This window comes from Juglans microcarpa x Juglans regia, chromosome 5D (assembly GCF_004785595.1).
Source record: "Juglans microcarpa x Juglans regia isolate MS1-56 chromosome 5D, Jm3101_v1.0, whole genome shotgun sequence".
In the NCBI taxonomy this organism is placed as follows: Eukaryota; Viridiplantae; Streptophyta; class Magnoliopsida; order Fagales; family Juglandaceae; genus Juglans; species Juglans microcarpa x Juglans regia.
Genome location: NC_054602.1, coordinates 25,899,596 through 25,919,230, shown reverse-complemented (window position 1 = coordinate 25,919,230; position 19,635 = coordinate 25,899,596). Strand labels below are relative to the sequence as shown.

At 34.8% G+C, this 19,635-nt stretch overlaps 2 protein-coding genes across 3 annotated transcripts; one reads left to right on the top strand and one right to left on the bottom strand.

Moving 5' to 3' along the window:
* Positions 1–5,045: 5,045 nt before the first annotated feature.
* LOC121264665 (S-adenosylmethionine synthase 2) lies at positions 5,046–7,647 on the top strand. 2 transcript variants are annotated; one of them, XM_041167949.1, is made up of 2 exons: positions 5,046–5,266; positions 6,152–7,647. In XM_041167949.1, exon 2 carries the CDS (start codon positions 6,154–6,156, stop codon positions 7,324–7,326), a length of 1,173 nt encoding a protein of 390 aa, XP_041023883.1. In that variant the 5' UTR covers positions 5,046–5,266; positions 6,152–6,153; the 3' UTR covers positions 7,327–7,647. The 2 variants fall into 2 exon arrangements, with proteins under 2 accessions (XP_041023883.1, XP_041023882.1); XM_041167948.1 differs by having other exon boundaries at positions 5,047–5,266; positions 6,147–7,647.
* Positions 7,648–8,398: 751 nt separating this feature from the next.
* LOC121264664 (thioredoxin-like 3-3) lies at positions 8,399–11,426 on the bottom strand. Its single transcript, XM_041167947.1, has 3 exons — positions 11,136–11,426; positions 10,786–10,811; positions 8,399–8,861 (listed from the first exon to the last, which is right to left on the bottom strand). Exons 1-3 carry the CDS (start codon positions 11,283–11,285, stop codon positions 8,642–8,644), a joined length of 396 nt encoding a protein of 131 aa, XP_041023881.1. The 5' UTR covers positions 11,286–11,426; the 3' UTR covers positions 8,399–8,641.
* Between the last annotated feature and the right edge of the window lie 8,209 nt (positions 11,427–19,635).

The window sequence follows — 19,635 nt, the reverse complement described above, 5'->3', positions numbered from 1 at the left end:
ATACAGAAAAAAATAAAAAATACAGAGCCTCTCTCTGCAACCATTCTTATGGCAGCCATTTTGAGTTCTTGAATTTGAAGCGTGGAAATCATTAATGAGGGACTTTATTATCTTGCTTGAGCGATGAAGAACAATTTTCGTGCATTAGACTTACTGGACATTAAAATGAGCAAAAGATTTACTTGAGGGGAAATTCGTGTGGTCTAAAGTATATCTAACCCCTGTCTAACATTGATACCAGCGACATCTCTGCTTGTTTTCTTTATTGGTTTCAGAATTTTACAAATCTAGATGGAGTATGATAAAAATAAGGTGGATTTACTGTATTATTTATTTGGTGTAGCGGTATTTCAAACCATCTCCTACTCTTAAAAAAGACAATAATCACTAGGATAACATCTATATACCAAAGTTAAACCTCTGTCGATGTTTCGTACTTTCATTCAATTAAAAGTGTTAATATAACACTTCACATTAAAAACACTAATGTTTTGTATTTCATATTTTAGATTTTACAACTACGTGACCACAAGCCCAAATTAGTATCTTCTTAATTGTATACATTGATACGTGGTCCTTCAAAAAGAGTCGTTCAAACCACTATTTGCACAGCTTGGGGTTATAGGTTTCATATTGTGGAGAGTGAACATAATCGAAAGATTCAAAATTGTGGTGTGTTGGTCGAGGGTAGTCTCAGACAAAGGACATTGACTACTATAGTGTCTCATACATGATCATACTTGACATTAATACATCATTGGATTGAAATACTTTGGTGGAAATTAACATATTTATTTAAATGTGATTGGTGGGATCTAAGCGGTAGTAAGTTATTATTGCATAGAGATAGCAACTACACAAGTGTGAATACTGCATGTAAATGATATGAAGATAACCCATTTGTATTGGTTTGTCAAGCGATCCAAGTGTATTATTTGGTTTGATCCAATAAAAGAGCTTGATGAAGATAACGCACAGATAAGTTGCCAAATGGTACAAAATTGCCAAGAAAGTGGACAGAGTATGAATTTATTTATTTCCTTTGGTGCATTTGAAGTAATCCCATTATGGAAGATGATGTTCCACTTGGATGTCTCGACGTGTCAATATTAAGTGATGTGCCAAATGAAGTGGATGAGGAAGAATATGATGATGAAGAAGATTTTGAAAATGAGGAAGAAGGTGCAAACAACATATTTGAACAAAATTCTGGAATAAGCATGGATAAAATATTCGAGGATGATGGAGAATAAAGATAGTAAATGTTTTTTTGGTTAAGTTGATGTATATATTTTCCATAATCACTTATATGCTAATCTATTAACAATGATGGTGAATCGCAAGAATGCCACCAAAAATGCAACAAAAAAAGTGTCTCCGCCACCTAGTCCAGAACTTGAGGACTCACCAAATGAGGAGAACACACCTCTTGATACTCTTGAGGCAGACCAATTGACTGATGCCTATAAGTACTTTGTTTCATATTATTGACTATTTCCATCATGTCTAGGAAGAATTATATGTTTCTCATACATTTAAATATATTAGCTAATTTATTACATCGTCGCAGGTGTGGCATGACATGTGGAGTGGGGGGTTGCAAAAGGTGCTGCGAAATAGAAAAATTAAGGTCAATATCCTTAAGAACTATACAGGCAGTGTGGATGAGACTCGTACATGGTTTTCCTCCCATGTCGGGACAATAGTTAGATCTTATACATCTTTTTACGTGAGATTTTGGTGAGGGGTTCCAAATGAAGTTAAGGACAACATCCAGAGTTGAATTTTTTTCAAATTCTTATATAGAATTTATTAGTTTCTTTGCAACATGGGGTAATTGTTTTGAACAATATCTAAGTATTCACTGTTGAGGATGAATTCGAACTCAATTTTGATCGGTAAAAATATATATGAACTGTGAATGAGTTGATATCTACATTATTTTGAAATCATAAGAGTAGGTGTCATGAACATTTTAAGAAATTTGAGACGTTCGAGAAAGTGATCAAAACATCTTTCCAAGAAATGAATTTAGATGATTGGAAGAAATGTTACGAAATTTTCTCAAGCCCTGATTATCAACCAATTACATTTTTTCTCTAAATTATTTAAATTAGATGATGATTTCATAGGGTATAACTTGACTTTGTTAATTCTTCATGCATCACTTGAGTTCTATCAATTTAAAGAAAAGATCAAATTTGACAATCCACCATCAAGTGGGTTTGAGGTCATTCCAAAGTCTTACGTCAAAAATTGTAATCAGGTAGTGTATATTTTTGTGGGTAAATTTATGAATTAGGTGCTAATATGTTTTTGCTAATGTGATTTAATTAAAAATGTGAGGATCTTGACACTTTCTCTCTCATTCATGTATATGCTACAAGCCGTGCTGATGCCAATTGCAAGTGGATTGACCATGTAGCCAAAGAGAATTATGTAAGTCAGATTATTTCATTATTAATATTTTTTTATTATTATTATTATCTTACTTATTACTCCCAGAATTCTTATAGGAGAAAATGATTGAGTTGCGGTATGCTCCTGAAAAATCTTCCCACAGTGACATCAACGTATTTACCCAGATCCTTGGGACCAAGCTTGATTATGTGAGAGGACTGGGACATTCTATCAAGCGTTTGGGTTTAACGTCCATGGCCTTGGGGGTTCTGGAGTAAATAATCTTGCCAGGATTTGGACACTCCGTGCTAAGAAATTGAACAAATGAAAGCAAGACAATAAGAGTTAAAGGATTAATATCTTGATAGTCAGAGCTGAAAATGTGTTTGTGAGAGCAGCAAAAGTAGTAGGAGGAATGAATACGCATTGAAGTGTAAGAACAAATTCAGAAAGACATGATGATATAAATGAAGCGTGTAATGTCACCACAACAAGATCATAGAAGTCGAAAGAATAAGAAGAAATGACATTTAATCTTTTTATTTTCTTCTCTAAACTTTGAAAATAATTTTAATTATTGTTTGTATATTTATGAATCTATGATACAATTTGGACTATTTCGAATATATAAAATCTTTTATGTATTTCTTAATTCATATTAAATTTATGTCTGAATGTAAACCACAATGTTTAAATGTAAACTTACAATGTTCTAACTTAACCTTTACATTCGATTTGACGTTGGAACGAAAATCAGTTAGAACGTGCGACAAACGTCTGAACAAACAAGTTCACATTCGAAGATGTTGCTTACAACATGCAAACGTAGGTTTGTACATCAAAATGTTACTAATTTAACATTGAATGAATTTTAAACTGGGGTTCAAACTAATTACATTGTATCATTCTAACATTACATAACCAGCATTCATACCATTTTTTATTTATTGTTCACACTAATATAATAGAACATTACATCATTACATTCGAATGTGCATTTGCCATGACATTTGACGACAACATTCGAACATTATTTAGGTGACACAAATGAACTGTCACAAATTGAGTATCACGTTCGAACGATAAACCGAATGGAGAATATAAAATTGTCACAAAAAAATATATTTTGTGATGGTTAAATAGTAAATCGACACAACATTTATTTGGTAATGCGGTTCTTGTGTCGGTTGGGTGACGGCTTTTTTATGTCGAGTAAAGTATTTAGTGCCAGTTTTGTTTTTTCTAAATGTCGGTTTTGTCCGTCACAAAAAGTACTATATGTAGTCGGCCTAATACTCTTTTTTTTTAAATGAAACTGATCTCATTAATAAAAGGAGCTTTCAACATCTCTCTTATTACAATTGAGTAAATGTAAGAAGGACATTCTTCAATATCATATAAATCCTCAGAACAGATTAGAGCATCCTTGGCAAGTTGGTGAGCAGCCATATTTGATAAATATAAACCTATAAACATCTCGACTATAGTACTCTGTTCAGACTCATTTACTGAGAGGGTTACTCCCCTTGCATGCAACCCACGTCTCATTGTATGCATCTCTGGCTATTGTCCACAATTGAGTTGGTGTATCCGTAACAGAGTTGTTCGTGAATATAAGGACTAATTCAATGATAACCTTGAGCTTAACTCGTATTTGAATAAAAGAAATACTTTAGTTACAAATAGATTATACAAAAGTAATATCACAAACTGAAGTGGTTTCATGTAGTTCGTCAGATTATAAAGTTATTTTTATTATAAAATAAATATAACAAATCACATGAAACCACGTCTGTTTGTGAGATTGTTTTTGTATAATCTCTTTGTGATTATAACAGTACTCTTTGAACAAACATATATAATTGAATAAAGCTTGAATTAGAGATTTTGTAATTCGCGTTTGACATATTTGGAGGTTTAAGGGTACCAATTTTCAAGAAAAAAAATGGATTCAGCTACCATCAAAACATATTGCATAAAATAAGCAACCGTTAGACCTTGTTTCACGATCCATTTACAAATTGTCCTTTTGACGTTTATGCTGCAAATTAATGGTACAACAAGCACCTTACCTTTAACCAGCTACACAGACATTATAATTAGAAAAATGCCATTTGTATTTAGAAAAAATTTACAAAATATTTATTTTTTTACATGTCAGTTATTGATGTACTGAAAATTATAAAATTTAAAATTTAAAATAAATAAAATGAGTCTTGTAAATAAAAATTATAAGTATACGCAGCATACTCTTATAATTATATCCTTTCAATGCACGTGGCACTGTTGGTGAGAGAGATTTAAGCCTTAATGTTGGGTCGTGAACAAGTGGAGATACCTTTTGAATTCCTGACTAATGTCCAAGGGAAGCTTTGCTGTCCTGTAACTTCAAGATCTTGGCTCTGGATCTGAGAGTCCTGTACTTGGGATCATGTCCCCCAATCAGCACATGGCGATGTAGGAAAGAATATCAGGGACGACCCAGATGGTGTGGAAGTGGAGCTCCACTACTCTCCACCCATTCGATACGTCTGGTTCAATCTCAACCGCCTATTTGCAAGAGACGTAAGAATGCAAATTTGGTAAAGACTGGGACCCACAAACTGACCATAAGGAGTAGGTGGTTGATGCAAACTGGAAAGCCAACCTGCGAATAGAGCGGGCAGGAATGCGATAAAAAGAGCGCACACAACAACCAAAGCCACCGCACAAATCAAAAGCACAGAGAAAATTAAGAAACGAAAGAGCGAGTCAGACGTAATTTCTCTCTCGCCACCGCCAGTCTCTCTACTATATAAATCCGCACCCTTCCCATCTTTCTTCCCCTCTTCTCTTTCCTCTGTCACATACATACGTACGGTTCCAGGTATGTTCTAGATCTGTATCAATCTTCTTACGTTCATTCCATCATGCCAACAATTTTCTTTTTGTTCTTTTCTTTTTGAGTTCTGCATTTGTTTTTACATAAATTATTCCTTTCATCGAACACCATTCAATTTTGATCTGTTTTCCTCTAGTCTAATTGACAGCATCGGATCTTGTGTTTGTACACCATTAATTGAGTTGCCTATTTATGTTCCTTTATTTGATGTGGTTGATTTCTTTGGTTATATATGGTGTTGTTAATTTCCATTCCACTAGATCACTAGAGTCTAGATCTATGCGGGACTGCTGTGGATTGAGTCAGGTGACTCCTGAGATTAACAACACGAAAACTAGTTGACGTTTGCCTTTATGTTTTGCATGTTAACATATTTAGATCTCATGTTCTAATGTGATCCAAAGGCACCTGCATTGTTCCTAAGTAATAAGTAAGATCATGGGGTCAGTCTGCATTGCAAATCTCCTAAATGTGATTGCATGATATAATGTGGTAGACAGTAGGGGTATTAGGTTTCGATGTGTTGTTATTATATCTCACATGTCGTACCCAATCTACCTTGCTGCTTGCATTTTATTGTGGTTATTGCTTTTAGCTGTTCATCGAGCAACCTTATCTAGAATATTGGCCGCTAGATCTACAACTTGAAGATCAGTTAATTATGGTAATTACTTTGAGTTATTCCAGATAATTGGCTAATGGAATTGGGTACTCTGTGTGAGATTATTGTTTGTAATGATCATTCCTTTACATTTTATGTTCATCTTCACGCTTGATAGTGTCGATTACAAGTTAAAGCATGAGACTCCACTTCTTTGTTGTACTTAAGTAGAGGATCACTAACTCATCTTATCTCTTTCCCCAGTATAGAGATGGATACCTTCCTCTTCACCTCTGAATCTGTCAATGAGGGCCACCCTGACAAGCTCTGCGACCAGGTCTCAGATGCCATCCTTGATGCTTGCCTAGAGCAAGACCCAGAGAGCAAAGTTGCCTGCGAGACCTGCACAAAGACTAACATGGTCATGGTCTTCGGGGAGATCACGACGAAGGCTAAAGTAGACTATGAGAAAATAGTTCGAGATACTTGCAGAGGCATAGGGTTTCTGTCACCAGATGTTGGTCTTGATGCAGATAACTGCAAGGTCCTAGTCAATATCGAGCAACAGAGCCCTGACATTGCCCAAGGAGTTCATGGCCACCTCACCAAGAAACCTGAGGAAATTGGAGCTGGTGATCAAGGCCACATGTTTGGCTATGCTACAGATGAGACACCTGAATTCATGCCGCTTACTCATGTTCTTGCTACCAAACTTGGTGCCAAGCTCACCGAGGTCAGAAAGAATAACACATGCTCATGGCTGAGGCCTGATGGTAAGACTCAAGTGACTGTTGAGTATCAGAATGAAAATGGAGCCATGGTCCCTATCCGGGTGCACACTGTTCTCATCTCAACTCAACATGATGAGACTGTGACAAATGAGCAGATTGCCAAGGATTTGAAAGAGCATGTGATCAAGCCTGTCATTCCATCCCAGTATCTTGATGACAAGACCATATTCCACCTCAATCCGTCAGGTCGGTTTGTCATTGGTGGACCTCATGGAGATGCAGGGCTTACTGGTCGGAAGATCATTATCGATACCTATGGTGGGTGGGGTGCTCATGGTGGAGGTGCCTTCTCAGGGAAGGACCCAACAAAGGTGGACCGGAGTGGTGCATATATTGTTAGGCAGGCAGCAAAGAGTGTGGTGGCTTCAGGGCTTGCCCGACGCTGTATTGTGCAGGTTTCTTATGCCATAGGTGTGCCAGAACCACTGTCAGTTTTTGTGGACACCTACAAAACAGGGAAGATTCCAGACAAGGACATTCTGGCTCTGATTAAGGAGAATTTCGATTTTAGGCCAGGAATGATTGCCATCCATCTAGATCTTAAGAGAGGAGGCAATTTCAGGTACCAAAAGACTGCAGCTTATGGTCATTTCGGCCGTGATGATTCAGATTTTACATGGGAAACAGTAAAGATCCTCAAGCCCAAGGCTTGAGTCAACAATTGGTTCATATTGTAGCCATCATTATATGCTTGCAGAGAGAGAATAAATTACCTTCGATGCGTACTTCAGATGTCGAGTATACCCATTACAGCTCAAGATGAGAAGTGGGGAGAGATGTTTGCGTTAAGTTGAGGTGTTTCATAAAGAGGGATTTTGTAGCATTCGCAGCATCTGTCATTCACCATTTATCACTTTCTATTTTTTTCTTCAGCTTTTACCACTCCATTGTTCGTTTATTGTTTCCGCGGCCAACCTGCATGGTTGACGTGGACTCTACAATGTCATTTGTTTCAATTGATTCATTTTCGGTTATAATACTCTCCTTAAAAGCCTAGCCAAATGCCTAACCAAATTGCTTCATCAACAGCCTAGCCAAATGCAAAATGTAACAAATTTCATCAAAACATAACTGCATTGGATTAGCTAAAAGGATGAGTGGGAAGTTTTGAACTACAGTAAATGAATGGGTTCTTTTAAATTTGAAGGGTTACTGTTCATCAACCAAATATTTTTTTTATTCCAGATTAATCCCACACAGCTGCATTGTGACTTATCCTTTTGCTCATACTTTATGGAGATGTACATATGCAAGTGTGGGAGACGTCTTTGGTATTTTTTTTATTCCTAATAAAAGCTACAGATACTACCAGCATTTTCTTTTATTCCTAGTAAAATCTACAAACGGCTTTGTGAGGTGTTTTTGCCAAAATCCATTGAAAATTAGTTTGTGAAATGTGTTTGCTGGGTAATAAGGTTGAGAAAAAAAATTAGTTGGGAAACAATAATTTAAGTATTAAATTAAATTATTAACGTGCATATGGTTAGTGTAATTGCAAAATATGAAAAAAAAAAAGCTAAAACTGTATTATTAAAAAAAATATATTTTATTATTATTTTGATGAATCCAATAGCTAATCCAATATGAAGTTATAGACAGAGGTTTTGAATTTATGAAAAATATGTAATTTTCATCAAATTTTAAAGCTGATTTTGATGAAGCTATTGCTAATGCTCGTCATTTTGAACCAGTTGATAGTCAAAACAAGTTAGAAGTTACTGCGAATAAGCTGATAATCTATCAAATGCTGATTTAACACTGTCGTACATAGTTTGCAGTTCATGATTAGAAAATACAATCACATAATCTTTGAACCTATAGGAACTTGAAGACATCTGATCTTTACGTTCGCCCATTCATGTCACCCTCACAGGTAAAAGGAAAGAAAAATATATACCATATTACAGAAAGACTACCAATAGATTTTGAGCCAAACTTTAATGCTTTTGTTAGCCATGAGAAAAGCCTTCAGGAGTGCAACCACACACGATCATGCAACCGCTCTTCTCCGGCACCAAACATCTCATCTACCTTTTCACCATCCCGGTAAAAATGAAATGTAGGTGTATAACGAATTTGCTGAGTTGTTTGTGGGCATTCATCTATATCTGCGTATATGAAAGAAAGCTTTGGGAAACTGTTACTCAGCTGGCAGAATGTTGGGAGGATCTGACTACAAACACGGCACCTGAGAATGATAACAAATAAAAAATTATTCAAGGTTGTAGATTCCATATCAAGAACTGACCAATTTAAACAAGAGAATCACACGATAGAATGATATTTCTCCAAATGAATCAGCTAAAACTAAGAGCAATCTAAGAAATATTGCAAGCGGCAATTACTAATGTTCTTTAACTATACTCGACCTTGTCCTGCTATATTAGAGTCTGCAATTAGTCATTTGACCCTCTTATAAATAACATTTAGTGCAATTCAAACTCAAATATAGGAAGTTCTATCGTAATGCTAAACTCAAATAAGCTTTATGATCCTCTAAGGGAAATCGATGTGAAAGACCTGGGCCATTGGTCCATCGGGGAAACGAAGTGAAACAAATTTAAAATATGTAAATTGACGAAAGCAATTCCATAGGTTCAATTTTTCTCAACGTTTAAGGGGACAAGTTCAGATTTCATGTCTCCCACAACAATTAAGAAACAAAATTATCTACAACATTCTGACAACATTCCTGGAAGGTGCAATCTGTTCGAGCTCTCTTCAATCCAAGTGTGGCTGACAACATTCCCAAGCTCAGATTATCTACAATTCCAGTCTCAGATAAGTGGATATGGGGTGTGGAATCTAATGGCAGGTTTACAGTTAGGAGTGTTTACAAGCTGATCCAATCTTTCAGTGCCTGCACTCATGGTGAAAGTTCAACAATGGTGCAGGATAAGAAATTGTGGAAGTGGTTGTGGCAGATGAAGGTGCCTAGGAAAATTAAAACTTTTGCTTGGAAAGCATGCAAGGATATACTCCCAACACTTACTAATCTGAGGAAGAAAAAAGTAGTGGTGGCGGATGGCTGCTGCTTTTGTAAGGAACCTGTTGAAGATGTTTCCCATGCTCTGTTGCAATGCCCCTCAGTTCAAGCATTATGGCAGAAGCACCTCCCTTTCCTGCAGACTATTTCAGCTTCTACAGATTACTTGGGAACAGTCAGGTCTGTGTTGCAATATGGTACTGAATCTGAGTTTACTTTGTTGTTTGTGTTGAGCTGGGGTATCTGGTTTAGACGTAACAAAATGCAGATGGAACAAATTTTGTTGGACCCTATGGATAGTGCTGCCCATGCTTTATCTCTTCATAAAGCCTATAATGAGGTTAGAGTGGTTTCTTCTTCTGATATGAGGAAATTATATAGATGGCAGCCACCTCCTTCTGGTTTCTTTAAGCTCAATGTTGATGGTGCTATTTTTAGTGAAATGAGAAGGGCTGGTGTTGGCGTAGTGCTGAGGAATGATCGTGGTGAGATAGTGATGGCAGCTACTAAAATTGAATCTGAGGTAGAAGGGTCTGCTACAATTGAGTTAATTGCAGTTTTGAGGGGTTTACAGTTATGCTTGCCACTGGGGATACCAAATATAGTGGTGGAATCCGATTGTTTGCTGTTAGTTCAGGAACTCCAAGCCAGTGATGCTACGGAAGAGTCTCTTGCACTAGATGGAAATTTGATCACAGAGGCTAGGCAATTGTTAGCACGGTTCCAATAAGCACAAGTTGCACATGTATCCAGATGGGGAAATGGTGTGGCTCACACATTGGCCAGGCATGCTCGGAATGTAACTGATATTAATGTTTGGTGGGAGCATGTTCCTGCTTTTGTTAATCATGCCTTATGGTTTGATAAGAACTCTTTGTAATGTTTTTCTAATGGAAGGTTGTTTATAAAAAAAAAAGGAAACAAAAACCAGTTCCAGCAGAAGTATCTCGTAAAAATACATATGCAACTTACTATGTTCAATCATCATTACATCAAACACTTTGTGTTCAGACTTCAAACAACATGCTAACAAATACCACTCTTAGTGTGAGCATGACTCGTGCATATAGATTGGATAAGTAAAATGAGAGGTCGAAATGAGGCTTTCAAAGGATTTCTAACGTACCAAGATGCACCATAGTTGATAACTGCCTGCAGAAAGGAATAAACAAAAAGTCAATATAGAGTGTAGCGAATCAAAAAAGATGAAAATAGCCATGTGAAATTATATCAACTTGGGAATTTCCTTCATATGGAAGCACAATCATAGCTAAGAAGAGTAATACCATTCGCCCCCAGCCAATCCAAACCCAGAAAATCTAGAACTTCATTATATTTCTTTAGTTTTCTGAGCAGCCAAAAGAAGACGCATTTTGCAATTCCTCCGACCCATACAAATTTAATTAAATGAAACACACAAAGACCCGAAAAGAAGTCTGCAGAAAAAGAAGAATGTGGGCTCCAAAGGGTGCTTACTGGGGTTTTGGAAGACTTGATTTCCTGAAGAATGTTCATGAGGTTTTGATCGCTGGAAGCAGTTTTCAAGTTGCGGTGGCGACTCAGTGTGAAATATGACTCTTTGCCTGCGCTGTCCTCATCCCCACTCAATCCAGCCCCACCTTCCATATCCTATTATCTTATGCCAAGCAACCTCTAGATTCAGCGGCGACTACTTTTGAACTGGGGAGGAGTGTTGGCCCGGTTGGGCGCTCTTTACTTCTTTGGTTCTCATAACATAAATCCTCATCCACACGTATAATATACACGTTGACAAGTCTCATATATACGTGTAGCTAGCCCCTCTTTTCGACGAAATATCCAGCCCATGTTCAGTTCAAAACACACAGTCCTTCAATTCAACACAGCCCCTTAGTCCTATTATTTGTGTTTCCTTTAGTTTTAATTTTACTTCATCATCTAACCATCTACACCACCTGTTCTTCTGTTGAACAAGTCAATTTTTAACTCTATATAAAGGCTGATTACTTAGAATATCTATATTTATAAATAATAATAAAATATTTTATGAATAGTAATTAAATAATGTAGGTTAAGATATTTATTAGGTTTTGTAAAAGAAGAGAAAAAAAATTAAATAAAAATATTATAAAGTTAAAATATTGTTTGAATATTATTTATTAATATTATTTTTATTTTGAAATTTGATAAAGTTGTACTGAGTTTTGCATTTCATTTAAAAGTTTGAAAAAATTATAATTATTAGATAATGATTAAATGAAGAAATTAAAAATTAAAATTAAAAGACATTTTATATCTGAGTAATGTTTAAAAAATAAAATATCTAAAAATACTTGAAAATATTCGTTACTCAAACCGGCCTATATCTCCATCGATAGAAGCACCCCACACGACACTTCAAATTTTCTGCACAAAATAGTCATAACTCTGAGGTCGGTCATGTCCCAGTTCCTTTTCCTCCTTCCCCTCGAGTTACTCTTGAACCCTAGCTTAATCTCTAAACTTATTCTCAGGGCTGTAATCGAGCCGAGCCGAGCCAGTCTTTAGTTTGCCAGCTCAGCTCGACTCAAAATACTCAAACTAGACATTTTTTTTAATTCTTTGTTCGAGCTCGACTCGATAAGCTAAACTCTCAACTCGAGCAGCTCGAGCTGGAGCTCAAATTATTTATTTTTTTTTTAATTTTTTGAATAAGATTTAATAATTAATAAATTAAATAAATAAAAAATCTAATATTGAATTTATACAACTAACAAGTAGAACCTCTATTGAATTATAAAATTTTAAAATATTTATAAATAATTAATATCTAACTAGTTGATATTTATCCAAAATAACAATATATTATATGTCTACATATATTATTAATACATACACTTAATATGAGAGTATATATCTATTTCATATATGATTCTCACATACTAGTATATGAAATTATTAAATTTTATTGACTAATTATTAAACAAACTTTTTATAAAGTATATTCATTATATAGACATAAGTAATTAGATTACATATTATATATTTAATTATAAAAGTGGTATGCTTATATTATTAGTTACTACATATATATATATATGTGTGTGTGTGTGTGTATACATAGGTATATGTATATATTTATCAATATATAAATGAGTTTTAATCGAGTCGAGTTAATGAGTTGACTCGAGCATAAACGAGCGAGCCTTAACCGAGTCGAGTCGAGTTTTGTCGGGTATGTGTCATTTACAATTTGAGCGGGTATCTACTTTTACGAATAAGCTTTTTTTTTCATGATTCGAGTTTAACCGAACGAGTACCGAGCAGGCTATCGAACAGACTGATTCATTTACAACCCTACTTATTCAACACTTAAGCCCCCATTAAACATCCCCATCCGCCTCCCTATAATTGATCCTTAGCCAATTTTAGTAAAATAACATGAGAAGTGAAGAAAAGTGAGCCACATCCGGCTCCCTAAATTAACTTTTAATTTTATAATTGCTATAGTGCTCCCCAAATTTGGAGAGCAACTGTAGCAAGCCTAAATCATTCTTTTTATTTTTTTATTCCGAATTTATATGTATATATATTTGTTATTTCTAATCTTTCTTCCAAACTATAAACAATATCAAAAAAATCATTTTTTTTTTTTTGTTAATGTGAGGCAGATAATATTTTTATATCTTTCAATAATATTAAATAACGTGATTTTTACTAAATGTTTAACTAATTTTTATTAACAAACACATTTCCACAATACTATGTATGATTTCAATTCCCTAATAATTATATATATATATATATATATTTCTAGATTTTTTTATTCAGAATTTAATTATATATTTCAATTCCCTACTAATTTTTAAAATTTAACTGTAACAAAATATTAACGTTGGAAAGGTGAATTTCGAAAAATGATTATATTATTCTTAAAGTGTAATAATTTTGAAAATATTATCGTACCCGCAAAAAAATAATGTAAATTTTTGTTTAAAATATTAACTAGAAAGTAATATTTCAAAACATATGAAAAAAGATAAAATAATGAGCAGTTAAGATTTGAAAGGGAAGTGAGAGAAAAAAATAATAATAAAAAAATAATATCAAAATATTATTTTAATAAAATACGAGTGGGATGTAGGAAGCTTTGGAAAAATGAGTAAACATTAGGGAAAGATGTAGGGGTGGGTAGTGGGGCCCGGCACCCTACTATCCCGCCTCTGCATGGTGGGGCGAGGACGAGGGCTGGCTGGCCCCAATGGGGCCCTGCCCTGCTATTTGTATAATTATATATATATATTTATAAAATATTTGTTATTAGTTTTACTATGTATAAATATAATAATATGTATTAAGTATAATTTTTACTTAATACTTTGTGCAAGTTACAAAGTAGCCTAATGTGGCATTCATAAAGGAGGCAAAAGCAATATAAGAGTCTAAGTTAAGAAATGTAGGACTTTTGTATTGCCTTGGATGAAATCTGTGAGAAGGTGACTGGGGAAGTGAAATTACTTCCTACAGAAAGTAATGATGAACTAGCAGTAGAGGTATTGGAATTAGAAGCCCCCAAGGAGAATCCTGAGATCTCCTTACATGCTATCACAAGATCCTTAAACCCTAGAACTATGAGGGTTAAACGAAGAGTAGGGAATTGTTGAGTTGTGACTTTGGTAAACACAAGCAATATACATAATTTCATTGACCCATCTATAGTAAGGAAGGCCAAGCTAAATATGAATCTCACAGATAAGGTACATGTCCGAGTAGCTAGTGGGAAACAAATTGGCAAAGAGGGTAAGATGAACCAAGTGGGTTGTTCATGTTGAGTTAAGTAGAAGATGGATTGAGTATATGTGTATCTTTTAGTTGGTTGTAAGTGTATGACGCTTGAAAAGCCATATATATAGGTTGGTGTTATGATCGGACATAATTTAATATAGTTGTGCAGAAGCTAACTATTACGCATGAACATGTAATGTTTGAGCATCAAAACTAGGATGTGATTGTATATGTATGCTTGGCTGGGATTGTATCATGCATTGAATGTAAGGAAGTGAACGGGACTTGAGTTGAGATTGAATGTCATGCAGTGCTGGGATGAATGTGTAAATGTATGGAGGGAGGGCACTCTACTTGAAGTCGAATTAGATTACCCATATATGGACTATGGGAATAATGTATGGGCTTGTTGAAATTGTGTATATTGGTTGATGTTATGAATTGGAAATGGGGTACGATTTATGTAAAAATAGGTGTAATGAGGTGTAAGACCACGAGGTCGGTTATAGTAAGTTGTGAAAGTGTGGCATTAAAAGAAGTCCTAATTATGGTTTTGAAGTTAAGGAAGGAGTGGTAAAGGGGTACGTAGAGTTTGGACTAAAAGTTGGTGAGGGCATAAGGTACAAGTGAAGTTTAACTAGGCTTTTAGTTTCATAGTTAAGGTTTAGGATTCATAGAAATGACTATGTTTCAAGGTCAGAATGATGGCTTGCACAAGTGATATGAATGAGATCTTAATTCATAAGTGATGAATGATTGGCTTGTAAAATTATGAATACAATGAGGAAGTATGCAAGTAAATAGTTGAAGGAGGTCTGAGTACAGAATCAATTGAAGGTTAAGACCATGTGGAGGATAATGCATTTAGAGTCAAGAGTAGTTTGAATATGTAAGTTTAAGTTTAATAATCTGATGTTAATGAAAAAGGAAATGATATAAAGTTATGTATGTATGTAGGTTGCCATTAGTCATGCACATAAATGGTGTGTATGAATAAAAATGTCATAGAGTCTAAGTAAGTATTATTTTCACACTCTTCTAGAGTTCTCCAAATGATATAAAATTGAAATTGAAATATTTCCTTTTATGAAAACAAAATGAAATGTTGTTATGAGAAAATGTATTTTTATGCAATGAAAGGAAATGACATGTTTTTCTTGGGGTGAAAACCGGGTTAAGTTTCAGTCCAAAATCGAAACTGAACTGATAACCAATACACATGGATAGAACTAGCCGGTAAAGGGGGAGGAAACCGACGACGTTGGTTTCAGCGTGATCCCAATCGGTCGTCGGTGTCCCTTTAGCATCGTGAATGGTGCGAAATTCATAAATGGAGAATTGGAGATGTGAATCGCGATGAGAAAGAGATAGCTCGTTGTGCAAATCGCGACTGTGCAATGAGAGAGAGAGAGAGAGAGAAGAAGAAGAAGAAGAAGAATAAGAAGAAGTGATGAGGGAGGGGATTAAGTGAAACGGCGTCATTTTATATAATATATATATAAATATAATTTATATAATCGGTTGGTTTAGCGGTTCGATCTAGCTTCAAATTGTGACCAAATCGGTAGATGTCAATTTTGACATAATTCTACCATTGGTCGATCAGTTCTACGTCGGTTTAGGCCAGTTTTGTACTCCGGCAATCGGTTTGAGGCGGTTACAGTCGGTTTTAATGGTTTTTGTACACCCTTAGTTTTGCTTAGAAATGAAAATCTTGTAGAAATAAAATGATTTTGTATAAATCTATACTAAGGTATAAATATTTTGAAGTATATGCATGTAATGGCCTTTTTTTTTACAACTCCTTTTGATGCATTTCTATAATAATTGTATGCATGATAAAAGGGATATTATATGCAGTAATTATTATTTTGTCATCTATTAAATGAAATGACAATGTTTTTGTTCAATATTATGAAATGATATTTTATGAAATGAAATGAACCGATAAATAAAAAGAACGAAAAAGAAGGGACTAAATGAATGAATGAAAGTAATGAAAGGAAAGAAAATAAATGATTTTTTTTACCTATGAAACTACGTAATGGTGAGTTATTGAATAAATGATGGTACCAATGAATGAGTTGATTGCAAGGCCATGTAGGTCATACTGGTAGTGCACCTAATGCTATCCCAAACTGAAAAGGGATCTCCAACTCGTGGCCATGGGCGTAACAATGTGTACCTATCAATGGAAAGTAATAACTGTTAAATTGAATGTTGTGAAATTGTATAGTTGTTTATAAAGAAGGCAAACATTTTGCTCCATATTATAGTGTAGAAGAAAGACAAGCAGTCATATTACAGTGTAGAATAATAGAATCTCTTATTAGCTTATGAAGGAAGGAAGCAAGTGTAGCTTTGAAAGTAGCAAGGAGTGATTGCCAACTTGATGTGTCCATCGATAATGGAATCTTTCTCTCCTATCTCTTAGCAGTTGAGGACAAACGTACAAAATATTGAACACAAGGCCGGGCGTTTGCCCAAAGCACTTTCCTAATGAATAACCAACTGGAGCAAAGCGATTGATCATGTCATGGAGCTATTCTAGTAGCTGCTCTTCTTAGCAAACTGACTGGGGAAGGAAATGAAAATGAAATCAAAGAAGAGAAGGGCTGGAGGGTGTACAAGGTATGAGAAATGTTTTATGAGAAAGGGAAATATTTTTAAAAACTTCGTCTTGTAATGTTTTCTAAGGAAAGAAATGTTTTATGTCCTGTACAGAGAGAAATAAAAAGTTTATGAATGAAAATTTATGTTAGTATATGTTTACAATATGAAGTAATGCTTAATGAATATTTGATTTATTCTATTTTTATATATACCCCACCCAGGAATGAAATGAGAACTTTAGGATAGATATGGCTTAAGGAAAGGCGATAGAAGCCATGCATGTTTTATATGTAAAATGAATTCATGTTTTGTAAAAGGATTTTGTAATTTAACTTAATAAATTTCCCTGTAAATTCTCTTTTAAGTTTTTAAAACAGGTTACAATTTTAGATGAAATCTTTTATATTTGGAAAGGAAAGAAAAAATTTAAAAAGTAAGTAATTCTCGTCTCATTTTCTAATACTATTTTTAAAGTCCCACGATAAGGACGAATGTTTCAGAGCATTAGATGGTTGCCTACTGAATGAGGCAACCCTGCTAGCGAGGATGTAAAACATAGAAAGGGTGTAAAAGGGGTGTGAAAATGGGTTATATTAACAAAACATTGCCCTTGTAACCACAGGACACCAATATTGAAACGAAAAATGCTTGTTGCAAGCGCCTGGTGCAAAATGCGTGCAAACATGGCTGACGTGGAGATACTTGATGAGAGAGAGACCGAGCTGATGATAGGGACAAACCGAGCTGCTGGAGCTGGTGAGAGAGAAAGACCGAGCTGATGAGAGAGAGAAAGAGCTGATGAGAGAAAGACCGAGCTGATGAGAGAGGAAGAATTCATTTAAAATTTGACGTGGCATGGAGGACTGCATGCCGATTGTATCTAACGACTGTATATAGAAAAATTGTATTGAAACAGGAAGAAAGAAAGAAATGAGGAAAACAAGCTTACATGGTTGGGCAGTCTGAAGTGAGGGAATGAGAACACGAGAAAGACCTGTTTAGATTTGAGTTGGAGGAAAATGCACCGAATTGAAAAATTGCATGAGAGAGAGAGAGAGAGAGAGAGGAAAACAAGCTTAATTGGATGGGTATTTAGGCAATCTGGAAATGAGAGGCAGGGGGTAATATGAGAACGTGTTTGCCTTTCTGATTTCTTGAGTATGCCAATATTAGATCAATATTGCAATACTTACAAGGTGATGTTACTTGTATATAGAAATGCTGATAATGCAAGTTTGATTAACATGAATCAAAGACAAAAACAAAGGGTTAAATTTATGTCGAATGCTCGTCATAGAAGAATTTGTTTAACATTTGATTTGTGGATCTCTATAATAACTAAGAAAAAATCTTCTCATGGCAATGGTGGCTGTTTGTGATAAAAGGAAGTATGTTCATAACCCAACAGTGACAGAATGTCATGCACTCTGGAAGGCATTGGAGCTGTGTAATGATTTAAACATTCAAAATGTTATGTTTGAAGGAGATGCCAAGGCTATTGTTACAACAGTCAACAGTGAGGAGGAGGATCTGTCCAGTGTTGGTCCTTTAGTTGAAGATATACGTAGTGTTAAAAAAATAGACCAAATTGGTCTTTAGATTTTGCATATAGTGAAAAAAATACAGTGGCTCATACACTAGCTAAGGAAGCTTTGAAGTTAGTAGAAGCTAAGATATGGATTGAAGAAATTCTAACTTTTATTGTAAACTGTCTCGAAAAAGACAAACTATGTAATACTTAAAGTTTGATTAATGAAGTTTTGAGGTTTATCTCGAAAAAAAAAAAAAAAAAAAAATCTTCTCAGTCAACCACTATTCACTACCCTACACTCCACATCCTATGAAAAACATCCCTATACCCTATGAAAAAAAATTATTAGTGTAGAGTGTGAAATTAATAGTAGTTGATGCATAGAATTTATTTACTCAAGAAATCAGATATCAGATATCAAGTCTTATTGAAAAGCGAGATCAATTTCTCTTTTATGCCACCACCATAGAATAATATATACTTAAAGGGGATTGAGAACAAGATTTTGTCTACAACCTTAGATAATGCTTTCGTAAATGATGTTTCTATTAATGTGTGAAGAACCCAGCTGAAAATTAGAAAAGCAGTATTTTGTGATGCAGTGTTTTTTCATCTTTGTTATTGTGTTTATATTCTTTATTGGAAAGTTCAAAATGTGTTTAAGAATATCGACAAAGTTGTTCAAAAGGTTTGCGTCGACAGCAAGTATGTCAAGGGATCTCAATGGACAGATATATAACATTGAAACTCATTCAAAGTAATTTCTATACTAATTTGGACTTCTTTCTTAATGGATTTGCAAGACTCTGATAGGTGCCACCAGTGACAGGTTCCAAAATAGAAAGCCTTTTAATGGGAAGAAATATGTATCTAAACAGCAGTCCATTGCCATCGGCCCATCACAGAGAAACCATACACTTTAAATGAAAATGAATAAATTTTCGAGAGCATACTAATTAAAATATTTTATTTTTTAATATTGTATCTCATATATGATAAAATATCGAAATGATAGATGATCTCGTTTGTTTTTGCATATGAGATGAGATGAGATATGATAAGTTGATATTAAAATTAAAAGTTGAATTG

What these genes read in the sequence shown, in the direction of transcription:
- LOC121264664 (XM_041167947.1), bottom strand. Translation starts at nt 11,285, where the DNA reads ATGGAAGGTGGGGCTGGATTGAGTGGGGATGAGGACAGCGCAGGCAAA. An exon ending in TCAAGTCTTCCAAAACCCCA is followed by an intron (nt 10,812 to 11,135) that starts GTAAGCACCCTT and finishes TCCTTTCTGCAG; the next exon opens with GCAGTTATCAACTATGGTGC. An exon ending in ATCAACTATGGTGCATCTTG is followed by an intron (nt 8,862 to 10,785) that starts GTACGTTAGAAA and finishes TATCATTCTCAG; the next exon opens with GTGCCGTGTTTGTAGTCAGA.
- LOC121264665 (XM_041167949.1), top strand. Translation starts at nt 6,154, where the DNA reads ATGGATACCTTCCTCTTCACCTCTGAATCTGTCAATGAGGGCCACCCT.